The 25,919-nt window shown below is 29.6% G+C and overlaps 1 protein-coding gene across 3 annotated transcripts in view; it reads left to right on the forward strand.

The window, feature by feature from the left end:
* Window positions 1-25,919, forward strand: part of LOC111028601 (regulating synaptic membrane exocytosis protein 1) — a 192,797-nt gene that overhangs the window by 116,841 nt on the left and 50,037 nt on the right. For all 3 annotated transcript variants that reach the window (XM_022307317.1, XM_022307316.1, XM_022307318.1), the window contains exon 6: window positions 23,459-23,728. In XM_022307317.1, coding sequence (XP_022163009.1) covers window positions 23,459-23,728 — 270 coding nt within the window. The remainder of the gene's footprint in view (window positions 1-23,458; window positions 23,729-25,919) is intronic.

Here is a 25,919-nt window from a genome sequence, read left to right on the forward strand (position 1 = left end):
GTGATTAATATTAATCTAATAATAACTTAGACAAATAGTCCAAGTATAATTAAACCTAGATCCATTATTGCATCTATTTTATATTTTTGTAAAACCATTTTTAAGGACTATTATTTTAGTACAAATGTTGATGGTTGAAGATCATAAGCAAAATGTAATCAAATCGTATATTAATACAATTAAATTATATTTTTTAATATGTTAAGCTAATAGTAATAGATTTTTAAAATAAATGTATCATTTTTAAGATATTTATTCTTTTATAAATGTATAAAAATTAAATGTTTTTAATATCTAATTTTTTTGCAAAAAATAATATTTATTGTTTGTTTGGTCCAAAACAACTATAATTTTGAAACAGTTAAAATTACTTTAAAAAAATATTAATAATATTATTATATCATTGAGTAAAAATGTGAAATATTGTGATTTTAAATAATTTAGTGTTAAAATTTTACTTTTCCCACGTATCCATTATTTAAAAAACACTAAGTTATAAAAAGGAATTTAAAGTGTAATTGAATATTTACAAAATTCGAATTTTTAAGGTTTCTGCGTCACTAAACACAATGGTCGAATAACAGTAATTATTATGCGTTTAACATTTTCCATTAACTATTATTTCGTTCGTTTCATAACATTATATTATTATAATGATTATGTCCTCGTGCCATAATATAATACCCGAGTATGGATGTATCCACGTTTCATAGAGTGGCGAATAAATATTTTGACGGCCTGTTGAAGAACAAATCGATAGTTTCCGGAAATGTGTTTTCATTAACCAAATGGGGGTCAGGTGGCATATTATTTCTAGCGGGTGTGTCATGTCGTGCGTAGAATACGTATATCTATACTAGATAATACATATAAATATACATTTACTGGTAAACGTGCTCGTCTAACAACCAGGCTTTTCTACATAAGAAAATCGTATATAAGTATGTTATATATATTTATAGCCCTTTTCAATGGTGACAAGCCATCTCAGGTGGAAGCACGGATATTTTAGAAACACTTCAGATACAAAATTATAATATATGAGCTGTGAGTAATAGACTTAACGGGGATATAGTTTTTCAAATTTCAAAATTACACATTATCATAATAATTGCACTAATATATAAGTATTATGTGGGTTTTTTTATGGCCGATTTCAACCTTTCTTTTTACTATAATATCCTAAAATCAATAAAAAATAGTTATTGAGTTAAAATAATTGTTTTTGGGCTAACTGTAAAAAATGGGTTTTTGTACTCGCGCAACAAAAAAAAAAAATCATGAAAACAATTAATTAAAATAATTTAATCCTAGCTATTATGTCATAATGTGTTCCAAACTTCCAAACAACATGAACAATTTGCGTTTTATTGGTAAGCTATACTTAAACATATTTAATCGTGCATTAATTATAAATATATATTCAATATAAAATAAATTATCATGACTTATCTGGGTTAATAAATCAAAATAACTAACTATATAACTAACTACTTAGCTATATACAACTCTATTGTGACGTACTAATATTGGATGCAATGTATACAGTTAAATCTAAAATTATAGAACCATAACGATATTGTATTACTCAGACTGACCTCAGTTAGTTATAAGTTCAGTTAACCACTCAACTATAAAACAAACAGAATTTATTCCAAAGTATATTTGAAGTAGATACATTTTTTAATTTTATTTCCTTGTTTAGAGTTGAATACGATTCGATGAATGTTATTTATATTCCGTTTCAGTAGAGTTGTATCATTTATTTTTTCATAGTAAATAAATACACAATTTTAAATGTGCTTCAGCTATTTATTTGTAATACTCTCTCTATTATCACTCTGTGTTAAAGAATCAAGGTTTTACAATTATTGTGCGGCGTGGGTTTTTAAATCAATATAATATTTAATATAGCCTACAGGTTAGACTAAACTATATCTTGCTGTACTTAATCACGTAGTTTATTGAGTAAAAATAATTACATAATTCACTATAATAAAATAATCTTTTAAGTTGCTTCAGTTAACATCCACCATATATTTTACAAATATATATTTCCTGTCAAAGTTATTTTTATTACCTACAGTTTTAAATTGAAACAATTAACTCAAGTTTTCAGTTGGTAGATTCCTACCAAAATAATAATAATAACCCTGGTGGAAGCATAATAATTGCATTTCAGATGAAACATGACAATTTAAATTTAAACTGGAACCAAGTCATGCACAATAATTGTTTTCGGTTTTTACTGAACATGACAGCTTGCTATAGAATGTTACCTAAATTAACACCGAACGGGAATGATGGTCGTGGCTGATCATTATATTCCAGTATGTAGTTTCGTTCATTTTTTACTTCTTAATACATTATGTATGACCCAATATATTTGTCCAAGGTAAATACAAAAATTCTATTAATAATGATATTCATAAAAATCCGTCTACAATAATAATAATAATAATAATAATAATATATCCAACCATCATCTGTCGTCTTTTTCTATGCATATATATTTACTACGATTTTCTTAGACCAAAACTTCACATATATATATTTTCTATATACATACAATATATATACATATAATATATAATATAGTGTCTTCTCAATAACCTCATATATACATTATGTTATATACGGGGTGGCTTATGAAGCGAACAAAAGACCAGACGAAATACGCCGGTATAAGACCAATACGAAAGATGGTCTATCTGTTCCCGTCTCTTTTTCAATTCAAAAAGCTCATCTATTGTGCCTGACGGGTTCCGATATGTGTGTGCATGTGAACGTGTATATGTTTGTGTGAGTACATAACATATACATGTGTGTGTAGGATGTAGGTATATGGGGAAAGAGATGCGCGTGGCGAGATAAATAAAAGAAACGTATATACAGTTGCTTTATATGTCGACTAGTTCAGAAATTAAGTTGGCGAAAATAAAAATAAAAGTTGCCACCCACACAGACAATATAGTTGTCTAGCTTAAACCATATCGTCGATATTCACAATTGGTCGATGTTAGCATTATACTATCAAATCTTGTCACCGAAGGGGTGTATCCATTTAAAAAGCAACAGATACAATGAATGGCCACGCGTAAACGGCAGTCGCCTTTTTTCTCTCTTTTGATCCTCGCTCGCAGTACGATAATAAATTTATTATAATATTATATACACATCGAGAACGTCGGTGACCTCAGATTTGAATGGGTTAGTTTTGAGAAATGATTCTGTTCACGTGTGAAAATGAAATATTATTGCAATCGATTGAATTGGATGCCTGCGAAAATGAGATGGGCCCGTAGAGAAAAAACATCTCGAACATTGTAACTTTTCCCCTTTATTTATTTGTTAAAATCTTTTATAAACTATATAATACATACGTATAAACACTAAATGACTGATAACTTTCTGTCATATTATATACATTAGAGATTCTATGCCTTTTCAGTTTTCATGTAACTCGGTACTAGGAAAAATGTATCAAATTTATGTGTTGTGAAATATTTCCATTTAAATGAATAAATAATAATAATATCGTATGCAAAGATATTCACAGATAATATGAGAATAATTTATGAGGAGTTTCCCAGAACTATAGTTGTGATCTTGTAAAGTAAAAACTCTTCTGGACACTGCTCAATTTATGATAATAGTTTCAGAGATTTTTAAACTTTAAATGTGTATAAAAAAAATAAATTGTGAGTCACAATATATTTAATAACCTTTTTTAAATGCAGTAGACTATGAAGTACCCAGATAATTCCTGGAATCTTATTTGTGAAGTCTTTTGCACTGTGAAAATAGTAATGAAATTATTAAAATATAAAATTATTAGCATTAAAAAATATTCAAGTATCTACATAATACATAATATTATTATAAAAACATAATATTCCAACACAAGGTCAGAACTCGTCAGAATTTAAAAAAGCGAATTTGGTAAAATTGTTTTTGAAATTTTATGAAATAATATTTACGAACGTTTCGTTTTTTTTTTTTTTTTTTAAATTAGATCAATGACGAATTATTATTTTTTTTAAAGTTTTTCATTGAATGACACGACTAAAACTGTTGAACTGATCGAAAATGCACGAATCGCTCTGTTGCGGATAGTACCATAAATCAATAATACGCGTGTAAGGTATAATTAAAACCGATCGCCTCATCGTGATAAGACATATAAACCGTAATAACCAGAGACAATTGTGTATGATTCCACATAGTAATATTAACATACGTGAACATCATGAGCATATGTTTCTGTTCAGCATACCTACCACCAGACCTACACTAGTATGAATGCATTGATAATACTTTAATAACGAGTTGAGGAGCTCGTTCGCTTTATCCAGCAGCAGCCATTTTATCATACGTTCCGATCGACGGCAAATTAAATATTTAATATTGTTACCGGGATCGTAATATCGTATATGAACCCTACTGTATGTACTACATGTATTATAATATGTACCAGCTACATACGTGTTGGTATATTATAATATTATAATATGTGGCTGGCCGCTGGCATATGTTTATCCGTGTTACCGAGGGTATATCTAGATACACCATATTATACATAAAAAAATCCAATGGCGTATAGAACTACGCACAAGCGTGCGAGTAAAATTATCATAATATAAAGGTTACGAATTTGAGATATTTCACTTGCAATTTTCATGTCTAAATATTTCAACGATATTATGTTGTATTATATAAAATATGTATAGTTTCTGAGCGAATCGTATTGGTTTAACAATGTTTGTGTTTTTGATATCGTCCATCGTCATTATAAGTTTCAGAGATTCTCTACAATATTTTCAACATCGATAGTGTTTTATGATAAAATTTCAGTTGATCAATTTTTAATTTTTATACATTAGAATTCAAAAATCTCAGCACTTTAAACTAACAAAAAAATAGTATTAAGACTGGAATATTTACACAAGTGCCAGTTTTCGAACATATCGATTTTGTATTTGTTTTCACTCAGAAAGAAATATCGCAAGAGACTTGACATTTTTACCAAATACCACAATATCTGCATTTTCTTGGCATAACATAATATCAAAAGTATTTTGGTTCTTATTTAGCTACTTATATATATTTTAAATGTCTTAATTAAATTGTGTCTCCGTGAAAAAAAACCTTTAAAATAAAAAACATACATAATAACTCCTCCGATGCTCTAAAAACATCAAAATACGTAGTAGTCACGATTTTTTTTTTGTTGGGAGTTCACTTTCGAAAAATTTCAAAATAAAAACGTAATAATCCCGAAAAATTTTTGTATTTAAAAATTCATAAAATGTTCAGTTTAAACACCTATAGCTTGAAAAGAAATAGTCAAAAAGTGTGGAGAAGGTTTTCTTACTGGAAAATCACACTTAGGTATAACAGCTCATTACTTGTAAGTTATAATTAATAGATGTCGGAAACATGACTCTACGTCAGCGGTGTAGCTAAATAGCTTATACAGAGCGCCGTGTGATTATAAATATTGTAAGTACCTATTATTGAAACGATTAATTATAATTATGAAAAAAAATATATGTTATAAGGCTCAGGAAAAGTAAACCAAATATTTTGGGAACTATAATAGGCATTAGACATGATGCACTATTTTTAAAGGTAATTTTTTATTTTGACTGTTGAGTTCATGATACCATGCATTTTTTATTTTATTACTATAAAATATATTAATTCGTAAGATAATAATAGGATTTTATCTGTAAGTAATAAATATAGCTTTAAATTATTATAGATTAAGTAAAGATTAGTGAAACTAAATATATTTCAAAAATAAAAGGAATTGATTTTTAAAAGAAATACCATTTTTTAATATTATTATCAAAGTTTCTATTTGTATATTAAATTAATCACACAAAAGTTATAATCACCGTAAATCATGTAAACGTTTATTTATAAATGTTACACAGTGCATTCGTATGTTTGAACTGTATTTACACATTGAACGTTACCATACTGGTCAAATTCCTAAGGGTTATTATTTTATAAAACAATTCTAGTGACTTTTAATTGCATAACTGAATTATAGTAACCGACTTCGGCCGCAGTTGCTCGGCCAATCCTATACATCTTCAATGAATAGAGATCAATAAATTAATTGACCAACATCAGGTTCAGGCGTGTTGACCTCTGTGTCAGTCCCCGTAAAAAGTCATTCACAAACAGTCCACGTCTCAGTATTATTAGTCTCTAACTCAAGACGCATCCAGCCTGAAAGTATTTTTTGTACTTCCAAGTGTCAGGCAAATAAACGATGTATATAATATATATTATGCCTGTCCCTTCCAAATTGCTTCAATCGTTTTACTTACGATGTTTAGTATATTAGTAATATAATACCTGATCAGTTTCTTCCAAAGCGTACATGATCAGTGGTACATAATCAGCGTACATAATCAGTTTTAAGTGTCCACCCTCGCCACTTTTGGATTTTTATCTCCTATATAATATAATATATATGGAAAAAGGTTTCTATTCATTAGTAGAAATGTGGCATAAGCAATTTTTTTTACAAATTATACATTAAAAAAAAAAAATTTTAAAATATACTTATGAACATAATAATTACAATAATTACTTTTATGGTTAATTTTCCTTATTCTGGACATATTATACTTGATGTAAATATTTGAAAACGATCTCTAAACGATATTTTATTAACACCAACACTTAAACATTCGTTGAATCTGTCTCCAGTTGTTAAAACTGGTTATAAAAAAAAAACCCAGAAATAAGAAGTGGGAAATCATAAAATTACTCATTATTATTGGGTTTGTATTATATATTTCAACTGAAGCAAAACGGAAAATGATAGAAATATGTATTAGTTTTAAGTATTGACCCGGGTGTAGTTTAATAATTTGCCTAGCCTTTATACTCTATGAGAAAACGTTAATTTATTATAAAACATTTTATCACCTTTTTTTAAACATACCTTTGACTTGTCCAAATTGGAAATGTTTTTTATGACTTGCCACCGATAAAAAAAATAAAAAATAATATACTTACTGATTTTATCAAATTTGATCTCTGTGCAATAACTCGTTCTAAATGATTATCAATAGTTATAAATATAATTTATCTTTTGATATAACTTATGTTGTTTGTTTTAGTCTTCAGTGATTAGTGGAACATTCAGAAACGTTTAAACACTTGGTGAGATTAAATGTACCTCTATACACACACAAAAAAAAAAACAAAACGAAACTAATTTAAAAATTACCCTACGTTTTTCTTTTTGGGAAAACAATATTAACTAGAACTACAATTTAATTCTGTTAAAACGCGAGTGTGATATATAATCTTACTCTACTAGTTTTTTTTCTCTTTGATTTCAAGCCCAATCATTAAGGTAGGTACTAAGTTCCTTGAATATATTTTTAACGTTGTATAGAATCGTATTCTTTTCGGTCTCTGTTTCTCTCTCTCTCTCTCGCTCTCTCTCTTTATCACTCTTTCGTATATTATGTTATATATATCGTGTACCTTTTGACACAACCAGATAAATCTTGCGGTTAGTGGCCACAATAGTGGTAACGGGCAGGAACACACGTCGGAGAGAGAAAAAAAAGAAAAACACGATGTATAAACACACACATACATAATATATAAATGTGCATGTTGGTGTGTGTGCGTGTGTGTGTTTTTGTTAATAACAAAGAATTGTATGTTTTATTTTTTCGCATTCCCCGCAGTATATACGCGCAGCACGAGAGTGTAGTCCGGAAATTAATTCAAGGCCCCCGTGTCCGGTCCCTTTTTCATCAGGTTATTTACCTTTTTTTCTTTCTCTCGCTCTAACTTTATCTCTCTCGCTCCTCTCTCTGTATACTCTCCTACCGATTTTGCCCCTCATCGCTACGCATGTCGTTTTTGCAAATGCCGCGTCGGCAGTGATTAAGTGCGGACTGGGGCTTATTTAAATAACTCTTCACCATCATTCATCATTGCAGACGCAGTAGAGGTTCACTTTTTGGCCATCATATGCCAAAATAATATACATGTATATATAAAGTGGCAGTGGTGTCGTATACTCGAGCCACAATTCAGTGAGCTTTTATTTCGAATTTCCTACGACAGGGGTATAATACATTTTACAGGCTATATAGTTTAATCACCAGCAAGCAAAAACAAAAAAATATAGGTATACCTATTTATATAATAATAATATGCACAACAATTAAAACGTTGTAACCTCACAAATAATAGTTCATTTAAATCTATTTAATGTTTTTAATGAGTGTCTTGATAAAAAATAATATTAATTTTAATATAAATATAAAAATATAGTACGTTTTGTTTTAAATAGTATGTTGTGATTAATCGATTAGACTTAGTAAAAAGTTTAAAAAGCAACTAACCGTTGTTTACGATTTTCTAAAGTAAATAAATTATGGATCGAGTGTTTTTTTTTTGTGTGTTATATTTATTAATATGATGGAATATATCGATAATGGGATGAAATTCAATTAAACTTGAACTATTCCAGAAAGAACTTTTATATTTTGTATAGAAAGAGAAACAAATAAGAAGTTAGGGTCCAACAACTAATGCCATAATCTGCAAACAAATCGGTTACCCCCTAGTTAATTGTAAAAAAAAAAAAAAACAACGTTGACGGTAAAAATTATAATTATAATAATAATAATAAATTAATAACAATAATCATTTAACAAACAACATAAAATCCCAATTATTTTATTCAAATCGAATTTTGGTTTTTATTTATGATTTAGATATAATAGAAACGAAACGTACGTTATAGTATAGATACTCTTTTAACGTTAATTGTTTTGGGCTAACAGTATCAAGAGGAATTATTACGAATGACCATACTGTACTTCTATTATGTACACATGAATATGTACATATGAATTAAAGGTGGAACTCCACCTAGTCGAAATTTAGTGTTAAAAACATAATATTATTGTTAATTTTTAATACGTATACACAGAGTAATGCATCAGTTGTTTTTAAAACAAATGTTGTGCTATTGTTATCACGTTACCTAAATGACATTATAGCTTTTTATCATAGTGCTTACTCAATATTCATATTTTTAGAAATGTTTGTATAATTTCATACATTTATTAAGCCTTGTCAAAAATGACTGGGTAGGAGCCAATATAAATGTTTACACTAAGCAAGCATTGTAGTTATTGCTAAATTATTATTAACAGTGCCTAATTATCATAATTATTGCAAGTACTTAACATTAACTTAGTAAAAGAATACAATTAATTTATATGAGTGAATCATTCAATTTTTATTTACGTAATGAATAATAATACAATTACAGTTCACCTGTATTTCGGATACAACTTTAAGAAACAAGTGTGATATGATATAAAATATGCAGTCTGGTTTGAATAGAGTAATATTTATAAATGAAATGAAATGAAACGTATATTATAATATTATTATGCATGTTAGCTGTTACATTTTGTCATAGTTATATGTTATATCTATATGTATACTGGTGTTTCGCCCAAGTCGTTGTACTCGATTGATACTTATAATTTGTAATCATCTTATGTAGGTCAAGTTGTTATAGTGTGTAATAATAACTACGACTATCAGGAGTTATCAAGCGTTGAACGGGCGCAGGTGAATATTTAATTGTGAATTATAAACGTCAGAAATTCGGTTTTCGGTACGAAGTTTGTTTAACCTCATATTACTGCCATGTCTCTGTGTGCGCACAATTGTAGTACCAAACTAAAACTAAAGCACTAAAATTTAGTGGCCGTCTCGTACACATATTAAACACCGGCGTGTTCCCGGTATAGTTGATAATAATATTCTCTTCTGTTGAATCAATTCGTGGTTAATTTGATTTTTATATTACAATATGATATCGCGCGTAGTGCGCTAGTTCATACAACTTTCGAACCTTGTGAACGACGTTCTATGGTACTGATTTTCTATTATATTATATTATGAATTGTTATTGCCCAGGCTTGATAGATTTATATTTGTTTGACATATTATAAGAGCTTGGACAACATTATAAGTATAATATAAAGGCGGAGATTAAACATACATCAGAATAATATAGAATTATCCCTTTCAAACAATTTTCGAGGACCGTTGACGAATATTTTATTATTATAATATGATATTGCTATATCATGAGCTTAATATTGGAATGTTGTATCTTATTGTTATTTATTATAAACTGGATTATAGGTTGGTCTATTTTTGGAGTCATTATAGCTTGCTATCTTTAACCAACTCATTTTATCAAGCAAATGCTATCTTTTAAATTTAAAAATTTAATAATAAATTAATTTTTTACTTTTTGCTAATCTAAAAATATTATATTTTATTATTATTATTGTTATTGTTCACTGTATACGTCTGTAGTCTGTACAACAGGTAATATGTGTGTATAGAGACACAAATAGTTACGTCATCGAGAGAGGGTTGTGATTATTCGAAATTATTTGCAATTCACAAGTACGCATAATTTAAAAAAAATTAAGACTTTCCGCTAAAATTCGATTAAATTTCACTCACGGCGAACATTTCACGGAATCTCTTATTAGCGGTGCCAACCAAATAAAAAAAAATAAAAATATTCAAACTCATTTTCGCGCTAAAAAGCCATAGCTTCACGTATATAACAAATTTAGAAGTGTACGTGCGAGATAAATTGGTTTTTATTAAAAAAAAAAAATAATAAAAAACGTAGTGCCGACGACGACCATGTCCGCCGGGACGAGCGATGACGGGAATCTCGTAGCGTCGAGTTGCATTATATCGCGTGCGCACACACACACACACACGCACACACACACGCACACACACACGCACATGTTTAAGCACAAAGAGGTCCTTAACGATTTCTCCGCGGCGGAAACTCGGCCGCAGCCGTCGTCCCCGCCGTCGCCCGGACATCACTCCTACGGTCCTCTCGCAGTCAGTGCACCGTCCGCTGCCTGCCCGTAATTTATCTAACCACCGCTCATCCGTCGCGTGTATATATACCTACGCGGTGGTTATAGAATCCCCTGCACTTGTATATATATATATATGAGTGTGCGTAATGTGTATAACCGCCTAACCTCGCGACCCGACCGTAACTCGTTTCGGCTAACGGTGCCGCCGCCTCAATTCGTCCACGTCCGCTTAGCGCACCTCCCCGCTCACCCCAACACTACGCCGACTATACGGTATACCTATGATGTAGCTGCAGCAGCAGCAGCAGGCGCCGCCGGTCCGTGATCGACGGTCTTCGCCCCCCGCTGGTTATTTTTATTTTTGGTTTCCGGAAGTGCGTTTTATTTTATGGCTACTGCGGATATCGAATACTACGATGATTATGATAAATTGATAGCAATAGTATATTATATTAGGTATTATTGAATATTTTGTTATATTTTGGGATTAAGAGAAGGTAGTGATCGGGGAAAAATATACAATCTATGATTATCATATCATAACCACCACTCATCACATATCTGATATAACAAATGCCCTTTATCAATTCATTTAAACTGCTTGACTTGAATTTAGGATTTGCACTTATTTTTATTTTGTGTCTACCATCACCGTTAGGAATAGTAAATATTCATCAATTTTCGATTTCAATGTATTTTCTAAAAAAAGTGTATCAATGGTTGGTCCTTGGGTGGGTAAAAACTAAAAAGTAAAAATTCACAGTACTTGTCTTAATAATTGGAAAAAACAATTAGGTAGGCGAAGAAAAACTGGATAAACCAATTCGTGACAAAATTGATTTTGTTATTTGGTTGTTACACAAAAACAAAAATTCGGAAATACTTGATATTTTCACTTTATTATGTTGATATTAATACATAAGTTTCTTTCAAGAATATTAAAGAAAAAAAAAAGTGTTATTTTACAAATATTTTTACGAGTCTCTGGAAATTAAATGTTGACGATCACGTATATAAAATAATAAATTCTCACTAACTACACAATTTTATATTTTATTAATAGAATTCAAGAAATATTAATAGAAACTTGGACAAATTTCATTGTTGGATAAATTATCATTTGGTATATTATACTCAATACAATATTCAAAATATTTATTTTAACCTTGAACTTTTCCTAGGCATTTAAAATTTTCTAATATTATCCATAAAAATGTTAAATTTATTGAAAATGCAATACAAGATCCCACACATGTTATTATTATACTTAATTAAAACCTTTAAAATACAAAATACTGCACAATTTTGTTTATTTTGACGTTTTAATTTTGAAAGTTTTCTTGAATACCACAATAATTTATTGTTTTGTAGGTAAAAATGTAATACAATCTGGTTCATCGTGAGGAATTCTGATTAATATCTAAAAATCTAAATAACAGTAAAGCATTTAAACAAATAATAGCGATTTTCGTAGTTTTTCTTTCATCAATGTTATTTTCAAAGTAGTTTCAGGTTAGCTCTTATCTATTATTTATTTATACAGTATGACACAATACCGTATTGATAATAGCAAAAAAAAAAAAAATACATTAAATAATTTTAAATAAAATATAGGTACCTAGTAATATAGGACCGCAAACTGTCTACACTCAGAATTTTCGTTCTAGTATTAATATTTGAACATCTGAGTAGGAAAAGAAATATTCCAAAAATACGAAATATAAACTAAGATAGCCATTCCGCGGCTGAATGGCAAATTGATTTAATGACTGTACAAAATATTATACGAATTCATTGAAACTAATATTATGTGTACTTATAAATTCCTGGAATATTTTTTTTTTTCTATTCAGCGTAAACTACAAGCTTCGTACTAGCTAAAATGTACAAATGTCGTCTCGCATTTAAATTTAACTCAACCATCACAGTGATCTACTCAGTGATGAAATTGTCAAACTTATTCACTTTTTAAATTGTGATGTTATAATTTTGTCATTTTATTTTATATGAAGTGCAAAAGTAAGACAATTTTCAAAATCCTTCCAATATTATCATATTTTTACCACGCATTTACAGGTCATAATAATTTCATTATTTATCTACAAAAAGAAAAAAAATTGTTATTACAAGATTTAAAAATTATTGTAACTCTTCATAATGCTCATGTCCCACACAGGGCAATAGTTGCATATATTGACGAGTGGAATAATTTGGAATCGTTGATATGTTACGGTAATAACTTTCAAACCGGGTAAAATATTGATTTTGACGGAAACGTAAGTCTTACCCTCTTTTTTTAAAAATTCGGTTGAGGCGGATGAAACGAATGCATGGCGAGACCTCGGAGTTATATCGAATTTCACGTGCCAATATTATTATAATAACACGCGTTACGGGTACACCCCGGGTTTTGTACACGTCGAAGATGCGTGCGTGGTGCACGTAGAACAAATATTTGGGCGTGTATATTATGTATATATACAATATATCATATTATATGGGTATGCGTTTGCGGCCCACGTTCCATCGTGTGCGATTTTCTGATTGGTTACACCTATGCATTATATTGTATGTAAACTTAACGCTCAGCTTCCACCCCGCACAACAAACCATCCCCGTCCACTCATACCCCCGCCGACGTCATACGAGAACTATATGTCCTAGATTTGTGTGTGTTTGTTTGTTGATGTGTGTGTGTGTGTGTGTGTGTGTGTGTGTGTGTGTGTGTGTGTGTGTGCGTGTGTGTGTGTCGTTGTGTGCGTATGCTTCCTACGCGTTACCCGGAAATTCGAACCGTATTTATGTTGGAAATAATCTCATATTATATACTCGTTGTGACGTCGTCGTAGTCGTCGTGCAGATGCCATTATTCTCCATTCACCCATTCGTACACGATAAAATATATTATTTAATTTTACGAAAATATCGCATATACCCTAAGGGTGTGATCTATAAATACGTGCATACTATTATTTACATGCGCAATGTGTCATCTGTAACAGTATAGTAGGTGTATAGGAATATCATACGGAATAAATCTCATATTATCATAGTTAAGATTTTTGGTTATTATTATTCGTTTATACGAGCCAATAACGAATTTGAACAAATGAAAAACTTTATAGAAAAACTTGTACTTGTGTACTATTTATAAGTATAAACATATATATATATATATATTATTTATATTTATAAACATAAAATATGTACTCTGTATATATACTTAATACTTAATAGCAAGACCCAACCAGCAACATGTGTACATTTTTTTTTCATAGTATCGATTTGAAGTTGTTGATCATACTAGTGAATGTTGATGCGTTGTATTACTATACATATATAGCTAGTTTTATTTTTGACACGGTTTTCTCTTTTATAGTAGTAATAATAATTTTCGAATCGTCACAAATCGCTTTGGGTTTATCGACACAGACATAACGGTTACGATACAATTCGAAGAAATCGACCGTTATTTAAATATCAAAAACGTGATTTCCCGGATTATGACACGGCACTGGGACGTTCTGCCATTTGATAGTTTTCTGTATATAAACTGCACGGGGGAAGAATAAGAGGTTCCCGCGGGCGCCAAGCGTTATTTGTACAAGGCCAGACATATACATACGAATGGTACGGCAAATGTGAGGAACAATGTGGCGGAATGCCGAGATAAACGTAATTAAAGAGAAGAAGATATTATATACGTATATATAGTATGCGTATCGCAGTATAGACTCAGATGAAAATTGCGCAAACACATAATTTTTGCGTGTGATTTTAATGTACTTCCTCAATCTTCCGTGTACCTACTGCGATTAAACAGGGGACACAAATATATTATCCAAATGTATGTTGTATATATTTATTTTTTCTTTTATTGAAATTACATCTTGAAATGTGAGCATTACAATGCATTTAAAATGTATAGTTTTCTGCCTTTATACAACAAACACTAACGTCTTTAGAAACAGTGTATTTATTCTAAAACATCTAAAATACAAACGTAGTGGATTAGAATTATTTATATAGGTTTTTCAGGAAATATGAGGTACTTATGTAGAGATGTGGAATTGATGGTAAAAAAATATACAATAAACATAAAATTCATTAACATTTTTGTTTTATACATTTTTTTGTTGAGAAATTTCATTGTTTTATTGATACCAATAAATAAGTAGCCATGATTTCTAAAGAGTGAAGGGGGGGGGGATAAAAAAACCTTATAATTTAATGAATTTCTATACCCATTCACTGCAATTTACCTATATAACTCTGTATATAGAAAATAGACCATCCATAATCTATATACAGACTGGAGCTTGGGCACATTTATATATTATCTGCGACTCCATTTAATACAGGATATATTAATTATATATCACATTATCATAAAGGTTTTTATCATACAATTTTAATTTAAAAATTTAAAAAACGGGCCGTATGGCGTATACTGTAATACTATAAAGATAGCACCTTTTTTTGAGAACATATATTATGTATTATTATTATACAATTCAGTTACATGGATAATTATTACATATAATTCAAAATTATAACGTCTAAACAAATAAGATATCACAATTTAAAATCCATTATTTACCTACCTACGTAAATAAATGTAAACATTTTGTAAATGTTATAAGCCATTTTTGTTTCGTTAAATTGGCTGCGTTTTTCATGAAATGTTGTTATTGTATTTATTTTACTTACTTATTCGAACCAGATAAGAATTGAGATAATAGCAACTCAATTATGTCAGTTAATAAATATAAGTTAAATTGGTACCCACCTGCATTTACTTTAAAAATATTTCGGTTCACATCTTTAGAAAGCTATATGCCTATACAAAGAAGATAATAATATAATAAAAATTATGTAAAACTAAAATATTCCTTGCACAACACCTTATATATTATATTATATAATTTATTTCACTTATGCTAATTGTAATCTTTGTCCTAGAAACGTATACAATTTATATAGCCAATATTATATTATCACATTTCGTGTCTATTTTTGTTTAGTGTTATACTTACAATGTGGATACACAACTTCTGTATTATTAAAAAATATCTCTAATGGTTAAAATATAAAATAAACAATGTAAGCAGCTGTTTAACTAACATAATTAAGTTTAAAAAAAAAAAATGATAATTTGCGTATAAAAAAATATAATAAACTACAACCTGAGTATATTTATTACTTTATAATTCGCCTCTTTTATTTATAATAACAAATATTTATGTATAAAATATGAGCAAGAAGATTTTTTTCCCTTATACTTACATTAAAAGTTTACAGACCGTCAAACTTTTCCCATTAGCTTCTCCATTTTCTTCTTTTTTTACGAACGATGTACTCTTCAAATACGATGTTCTCATATTGTAACGCTTCAATAAAACTCCAATTACTTAGATATTAAAATATGATTAAACACATAAATTAATCGATCAATAGCAGTTCGGAATAACTAGTGCCTAATTGACCTAGTTTTTCAAGCTTGTACGTAATATTTTTTTTTTATGAAAAAATGGTCAGTTTCCCCACGTTGTGTGTATAGGGAATTTATATTTTATCTGATTTGTTTGGAGTTGAATGAATATATTAAATTTGTATATTATAATAATATTATGACTTTCTATAAACACTGTTTTGAAAATAATTTTGATGCAACATTTTTAAATCGACACATTTTAGTATATCGGAATTATAATTGAATTTTATTATTTAGACATATTTTAAGAATCCCCTCCCCATTCAAAATAGTTTTATGGAAGAACTAAAAATACTCCATTTTCATATTTATTAATTATAATTGCCGTTATTGTTTCACTTGAAATGTAAAATGTAGTTATTCATTAAAGTTTTGTAAAATGTTGTTTTGTTTTTGTTGTTATTTATTAATTTGATTGTTACAACGTTAGGTTATCAAAATAACAATTTTTGTCAAAACTTGCAGGTAGTATAATGCAATTATTTATATAAGTTTAATAATATAGTAAATATTCAGCATGTTTCGAGTGAATTACGTGACTCGAATAACTCGAACGAGGAATCCGTTCAATAACAACATCCGTTTGATAATACATAATAGCTGTTAATTATTGTTATAATTGGATCGTGGTGTTACACATAATTTGAAACGCACAAACTATTTTTAAAAAATGTTTGTTTCTCTTTTAGTATTTAGTTTTTGATTTGCACTACACGAATGCATCTCAATACATTGAGATACATTTAAAATGCAAATAAACAAATAATAATTATATTATAATAAGTTCATATACCTATAGTGACTTTTTGATTTAATTCTATCTATGGTCGGATCTCTGGAAATAACAGTAATATATTATACCTATACAGTGTACAGTATATGCACGTTTTAATCCATTATTATGAAATCAACACGTCTGCGAAACACGCAATACAATATTTTTGATTGTTATCTTTGTGTTTCGATAATTTATTGCCGTATTGGTTAGGCATATAATATGTTTGGTGCAGTTCAACAAACGATATACCTATTAATTATAATATTTCGTATAATGTGAAACATATTATTATACACCACCCAGTATTTAAATAGTATACAGTAAATTATTGTGTTATTATATTATACGAGTTAATTTGTTCAATAATTTAAGAGAGCTGGTGGCACCTATACCGATTGTTTAAAATTAAGCATAATAATATAATCAAATTGATGCTAAAATATAAACAGTTATTACCTAACTATAAATATTAAGTAATATCAATATACTTGTTTGTTTTTTAAAAATGCGTTATATTCATATTTTATTGCCAATAACTATAAATGTCTGCAATTAAATATTTTACATTAACGAAAAAGCATATATTTAACTATATGCCATCTACTGTATACAGAATAAAATTATGGATACTTTAATAACTACGTTGTCGTTTTGTTTAATAAATGTTAAACAACAAAACAGCATAGAAACAAATACAAACAATGGATTTTTTTTATAATGCTAAAAATAATAGTACGTCACTAGCTGATATTAGTCATATTTACAAAAAATTGACAAAATGCAAACAAAAATGTTGTAGAATATACATTTACTATGGTCTTTGAAACTAAACAGTAGATCAATAAATAATTAGAAACAGACATTTGTTCAAAAAAATGCAGGTGCTTGTTTTTGTAATAAAAATTAATTGTTAGTTTCTTTTTTTAACTTTATTTTATTTAAAGACATTATCTTGTATTTTTATTGTTTATTATTTTTATTTATGTGCCCAATATTCTATGACATATTATACATTTTAAAGAATATATTTTTAATCATAAATATTTCATTGATTCTTAAATGTACAAGCATCGTACATTATATTATAGTATTGAACATGTAAATCTATATTATATTTTAGTGAAAATTACAATATTTTTCCCAACGAATAAGATTAGTTATCAGCAAAAACAACAATATAATATAGTATGGCGATGAACAAAAAAAATTGAAGGAAAACATCGAATTGCGCGATAAATGTAATATTTCTAATAATTGTATTTTATTATTATTTTAATATGATCCGTTATTTGTATATGATTATTATGGCTCGAATAATAAATGCATAAAATAATATGATTGTTATAACTCAACAACAATTATCATGTGGGTAGGCTGATGTGGTAGAAGTTCTTTAACATCAAGCGGACTCGCATAAACTCAAATAACAATATATTTATTTCGATAGGAAATCGTCATCACACCAAAAGTCAACAAAACTGGATACTCGTCAGAGTCGTCGTAGGCGTGAACAAACTTTAACAGCAGGTGTTATTGCTGAAATTTTCTACTCCAGTATAACTTTAATAATAATATAATATAGTTTCAAGTAAAACAATATTTTTGAAAACTGATACTTTTTTCAGAGTTCATGCGTTCTATAAAAGTATGTGGTATTTTAATATTTTATAATATAAATTGTTGTTGGAAATAATATGAAAATATGAACAACATCCAACAACGATTTTGTGCGTATTAATTGAATAGAAAAAACTAGTTTACAAAGTGTGTTTTTTCAATCAGATAGTTCAAAACAGTTAGGTTCACAAAAATATGAAAATTATTCTGTGGCAGTACTTATAATAATGTATAGTTGTTAAATAATAGTATATTAAACTGTTATCTGTGAGCAAAATTGCGTTAGCAGGTAAACCACGAAAAAATAAAGAATACAATCCGGATGATTCACCAAACATGCTGACCCCATTTTATCATTTAACAGAGCGTTCATTCGATTTTTTAATTTTGCTTTTTTTGAATACTGAAAAGTTACAACTCATATTTTTTAATTCATAGATATTTTATAGCATTTAAAAAGTGTCTTAGACTCCTAGGTATAAACTTATTTTTTTCAAATAAGAACCACTATTGTAAATTATTTTATGTTGATGCATATAAATCATAATTTGAATGAGTTATTAAACTTATTTAAACTTTTGGTACCATTGGGCACCTATAGCTTATGAGACATGAAGAAACCAATTTGTTTTGTTGGCCTCCAGATGCGTATGTTCCATACTGAAAAATACTATGAAAGACAGCTGGAGGTCATTGGTAAAATAAAATGCATATATATGAAAACAAAATTTGATATAGATAAAAAATTACTAATATATGTACTTACCTATGTAAGTGTTAAGCTATTGCTAATAAATATACAATTCTTGGTATCATAATATTTATTTTTAACATGTAATAATAAGTTGCAATTATAATAACTAATATACATTACCAAATACGTTTTAAATTCTATTAAATAATTAGTAAATAAGTTAATATTTACAATAAGTAAATTATTAAGTATTACTATCTACTAGATGGTAGATATATTTAAGTATAACAATATTAAGTTACGAATTGCAATGCTATATATTTTTTTTTTATTTACCTACCTAAAATATTTTAATATCCAAGGATGCTTGAGCACTTTTAGCATAATCTATAGGTAAACTCGACATTACCATAAAGTTAAAAATGAACTACCTTAGTCTGAATAATATTCTACACGGGTAATATCAAGTTTACCATTGAAGTGTCAACATTTATTCATAAGATATTTAGTTTTGTTTTTACTTTTTTAATCAATACAAAAATGGTTTAGAAATGAATCTACGAATATTTTTGTATTATAGTCGTTTCAGTTCCATAAACATTTATTATGATCAAACTCTTTATTTTTTACCATTGTTGTGTTGATGCGTGAAAGATTCTAATAGTAAAATATAAAGGTGTAATTATGTCACCCTTTTAATTATACACTCATTTTTACAACGATTCATTGTTGTCAAATGCATCGAAATATAACACGTTGAACATAACATGTGTTATGTTCCTTGTAATAACATACTAGGTTTAATATATTGTATTACATTTAATGTCTATACTGTTAAATATTCGTAATACTATTTTGTCGATAAAATAAAAAAGTTCACGTAGGCTGTTTTCTCCCCTTTTGAAAAATCGAGAAATCCTTGAGGGACCACCGCTTTTGATTCACCTCACTTCAGCGCAACAACGCATATTGCGCACTGATACTTAAACGTCAATGAACGATAATTGGTTCCTTTTTAGATTTAAAAATTAGAAGTTACGCACGGCTTTTCAAACAGTGGGCAATCGGTCAACTCTTACAATGGCTGAGGTTTACAGTTGTCGTCTTTATGTTTACATATATTTAAACGTGTAATACGTATATTCAAAAGTAAAACATATAACTATTAAGTGGTTTCATTCCCACTTCTATACCATAAATGGTCCCACTGGTATCAAGCTTTGCTGCAAAAGCTCGTCGATCTCCATCGTGAACGCGACGTCGACGTGTCCTACATTAACACCCTCCCTTGTGCCTAAATTGTTTTAGAACGATAGTAATATATTATCGACTTGAAGTGATCAACCATTAATGGGCTGTAATATTGTACTAACATAATAGTGGCAATAAGTCATATTCTACAGGTTTGCGATCGGTTTCCAGCAGGGGTCCCAGATTCTATACCAAATGCCGATCAGCATTCAGATGAATACTAATTGCGAGAATATCATGATGTTGGAAATAGACACACGCATAATATCGCATTAGTTATAACAAATTACTATGCTATTTATTTTGTATTGTAATACTGCAGGGATATCGAATGTTGTAACAAAATCAAAAATATTATAGTGTACGCTGCATAGTTTTTAGTTTTCTCCAAACAATTTTTAGGGCAACAAATCCATAGTACTATTTTCTGTTGGTGTTCATAATAAAAATATCTAATCGAATACAACATACAGGATAACAAAATACTAATTACATTTTTAACGTGTAGACTAATAGTAGTCATTACAAGTTGCGAATTGCAATAATATATTTATAAACCTATGTATAAATTCGACTAATACGAACATTTATTGTCCCCTTAATTGTAAACTTATCATTCACGCACAGTCTCTAAACTCGTCATGCCGTCATATCAGCGTAGACCGTGATGGCGTATACCAGGAGGGATATCGTGTCTATCTGGAGGCTTGACAAATATTCGTCATGGAATCTGTCAGCGACAAAAGTGTTGTCGTTTGAGAACACATTATGCTTATAGAGCCGGCGGCTACGAGTATAATTTTAACAAATTATGCAATAATACTTCGTTATTCCACGCTTTCTCCGTTCGCACAGCTGATAATATAATATTATTTTCAACAGTTTGTAAGATTGTATTGTTTTGAATCTCATCGGTAGTCCGTGTATAATTTTAAAACAACACCACTGCCCTTTGAGGCTTAACAGTACTATAATTTTACAATGACCAGAGATACGAAAATAATAGATAGCTATCTCACTATTTCTGCAGTTGAAGATATTCCTTATCGAATATAATTGAACGTTTACCAAATACGGTCTAATATAACAATTTTTTCACAAATATATTTGCAGGATATTACTATAAAGAATACAACTATAAGAGCGATAATAATAAATATTAAATTTACTCAATTAACTGTCCTGGAAATTAAATGTTCAAAATTTTTATTTTTATTCTCTAAATCATGAATTTTATATTCGTATCCTTAAAACTACGACTTGCATTTAAAATAAACATTCTTTTGTATTGCCAGTGCAGAACGCTTGCAAAATGATAAAATGACACATGATGAATTTCACCATAACGGGAACAAATTTTTGTCATTACCGAAACAATTATGTGACCCATAATTTCATTGAAATTTGATGGACAACGGGATATTAGCAGATGACTGTTATTTATTTATTTAATTTTTTTTTTTTTTTTTTTAATTGATCCTGAGCCCGGCAACTGTGGCCATTAGCTATTAGTAGGTACTGTAGGTTTTTTGTATTGATGGTTTTGTATGTTTTTTGGTACGGTAGGGGGGAACACGCGTGTGTGATTGTTTTGGCAGAATTTCGAATGGGGCACCCGTAGGTTTCTGCCATGCCCCGGGGGTGGGGGATGGCAGCACTTGCTCTCCGGTCACCGCGACTTGTCCGGAGAAAAATGCCGCCCGGTGGCCGAGGATCGAACCGCGACCGGCTGAGTCGCAGCGGAAGAGTCAGACCACTCGGTCACCTCGTCCCCCATTTATTTAATTGGTAGGGACTTTAAGTCCAATAATATAAATACATATTTAATGATGTATAAAAACATATCATCTAATGACTAGATTTAAATTTCTTTTAACTTCACTTAAATAATTCACAAATAAAATATCAACATTGCGCATATTAGCCTATTTTACAATAGGATAAATCGGAAAATTAGACATTATATTGATTGTTGCTACAGGCGAATAAAATAATTCTACACATCTTAAATTGCATAAAGAAATCTTAAATTAAATCATGGACTAAGGGCTATCAATCAAATTATTGAGTGATGTATCAATACTACACTTGAGTATTAACAATATTTTTTATGTAAACAATTTAAGTCCACTGTCTTTCTTCTTACTTCCAATGTAATTAAGATAAACAAATTAATTTATGACGTATACTGTGAATGAGGTTCTCAATATATTTGACAGTTCATGGAAACAAACAGTAGAAATATATTTTTAATTGAATTTATTTCTTTAATTAAACCTAATTGGCAAGGAGCCCAACGAGTGGAATTTTAATCCAAACAGGAACGAACCTGTGAATAGTATAATGATTTGAGAGCGAAGGGATTAGACGAGTCGTTGTAGCGTTACAAATACGTAAATGCATTTTAGTAGCTAAGGATCAGATATTTGAAGGTGCCTATCACCACAGCTACTTACACCTGCATCGACGAATTATGACAAAACTATATGGGACTGTAGTTGTATTGCAGTGTATGTACGTGATTCTAAAAATGTCGTTATTGGTTGCCACTTTGCAGATCCCAATAGTGACATTCGTTGTGGAAAAACTCTTTTAATAATGTGCAAATCGCGCGTCTGACGTTTATAATTATACTTCTCTTTTCAGCGGTTTGGCCATTGGTTTACTAATTGTTGTTTCTGTCCTGTATGTAGAACACTTGGTGCTGCAGTATTTGCCGGCGCAAACAACAAAGTACGTCGATATTGCAACCGGTGCTGACGCAAAACTCTACCGACAGCTTGTTGGACGTGCCCATAGCGGACACGCTACAGCGGCGACATTCGGACGTGAAAATTGGACGCAATTCCGGGAACGCCGGGTCCGGGAACGGATCACTGGGATCGGGATTGGCACCACCACGGTCACCCGAGCTCCGGCGGCACTCGGACGTGTCACCCGCCACACTGAAGGACATGGAAAAAGTAAACGTGCCTTTTAACCTTAAACCTAGTGATGATTAGTATAAGATACTTTACTTTTGAGACATTTCTAGGCAGGAGCTTAAAAAATTGAATAATTAATTGAAAATTACATCTTCACATAAGTGCACTTAAAAAAAAACTAATTTAAATCTGTGTATATGAATATGAAATTATTTTCTTACTAACGCCTTATCTCAGAAGTTACTGGACCGATTTCAGTTAATGTTATACCAATTGATTCTTTGAGACTTTGAGGTCATTTTTAGCTTCTTTTTTCAATCACTATAGATTGCTACAGGATGGCTCACACATGAATACGGTTTTGGCTCACGAAAATAAAATAATGTTTTGCTTATGTATATGGTTGTCATGAGGCATTGGTAATAGAAGTAAAGATTTAAAAATAAATTGGTATAGCTAGCTCACTACAATTGAAGACCTGTTTGTAAAACCGCAATTGAACATTTAACCCTTTTACGTTTGCGAAGACCTACGATCATACGGCTTAATCGATTTTAGAAACACTATGGGAGACGCACTAATTTTTTTTTTAATGGATATACGCGTAGGTATCGTATATCTGTCCTACTCACATTTCGTGTTTAGTTATTAAAGTCATCAATGGTCACTTAATTATTATTTTTTTTTATTGATTGTTTTCTTCCACGTTCATACAATTAAATTATTTATACGTTCTCTATGTCCCCACTAGTACCAGTCACAGCCCACAGGTATTGCATTCAAACAACAATCGATATCGGACTAGTTATTGTTGAACATAATACATACTGAAAGGTATAATATTAGAATATAAATATATATAAAATAAAGTACCTACTTTTCATTTAAATATATAACAGCTTTGATAACCGTGAAATATTAAAACATTTATGGTATACTAGCTGATCCCGTGCACTTCGTTGCCCGTTAAAAATGCCATCTCTACATAAGAGACTTGATTGTGATAATGCGAGCAATATATTACCAGTTAGACAATCTACTTGCGGTAAACGTTGTTTTTCCATATAAATTATTTCAAATGAATATTTTTGAAAAATAACTTAAAAATTCAAAAGTATTGTTAGTGTGTGGGGATGTTGTATACTGGCATGTGATTGAAAGATAAATGGAGCACTGTGAACGAAGACGGCCTATAAAAATAACAAAATAACCAAATATTCATTTTTTTTTCCTAGCCGCCTATAAAGTAAATTTGTAAAAATGTACGGGGTTCGTTTGGCATCGGTTAGGTTGCCCTCAATCCCACTTTGTGTTAAACTTGGCCTTTGATTTTGACTGTTGAATTAAACTGTTGATAATTTTCTTAAATGTCTCTTAAATGACACCTTAACCCCTTCGGTCACCACTGCTGTTGGAATTATGGGAGTGTAATAAGATTGTTAGCCCACGTTAAAATTTTAATTATAATAATATTATTTTTTAATTTTTATTTTTATATCAGCAATACTATTATACATTGATGGATAATTTTTAATTTGTTTTTTTACTATGACAACAAAAAATTTAAACAATACTGGCATTTCATTTTTCTAATAATGATTAGATTAATTAAACATTCATATTATAAGAAAAGCAGGTATTAAATAAATGATTGCTAATTAGTAAAATAAAATAAAATTGTACACACGCAGTTTTTTTGGTAACGCCAACAACGGAAAATGGAAAATGAATAATTAAAAAATAATAATCGAATAACCATATTTCATATAGATATAACCTAAACATTAATATCTCTACCATCGACTATTGCGTTCTATGCAAAGAGAATATTACGGCTATAAATAAAATCAAACGGAATAAAAACGATACGAAAATAATTATCACTTTACAAAATTCAAACTTTACTTTATATAGTAAAACATAATATTAATACCTAATATTCAATACACGACATATTTCTCCATGTTGATCAATTTTTTTTGTGTTTATCGGTGGCCCCATTTTAACGATTAATTATGCCATGTAGACAATTTTATAAGCTAAAGCTTTCAATTCAAAAAATCATTCCGGAACTCAAAAAATAAATCATCAAAAATATTTTTAAAAAAAGGGTTTTTCCAAAATTGTTTTCGTTAAAACCTTCTCTTTGCAATTACGAACAATTAAAAAAAAAATTGAGTCAAATCGGCCAGCCGTTCTCAATTAATGAATTGTTATACATTTTTGGCTC

Source organism: Myzus persicae, unplaced genomic scaffold (genome assembly GCF_001856785.1).
Source record: "Myzus persicae strain clone G006 unplaced genomic scaffold, MPER_G0061.0, whole genome shotgun sequence".
Lineage (NCBI taxonomy): Eukaryota > Metazoa > Arthropoda > Insecta > Hemiptera > Aphididae > Myzus > Myzus persicae.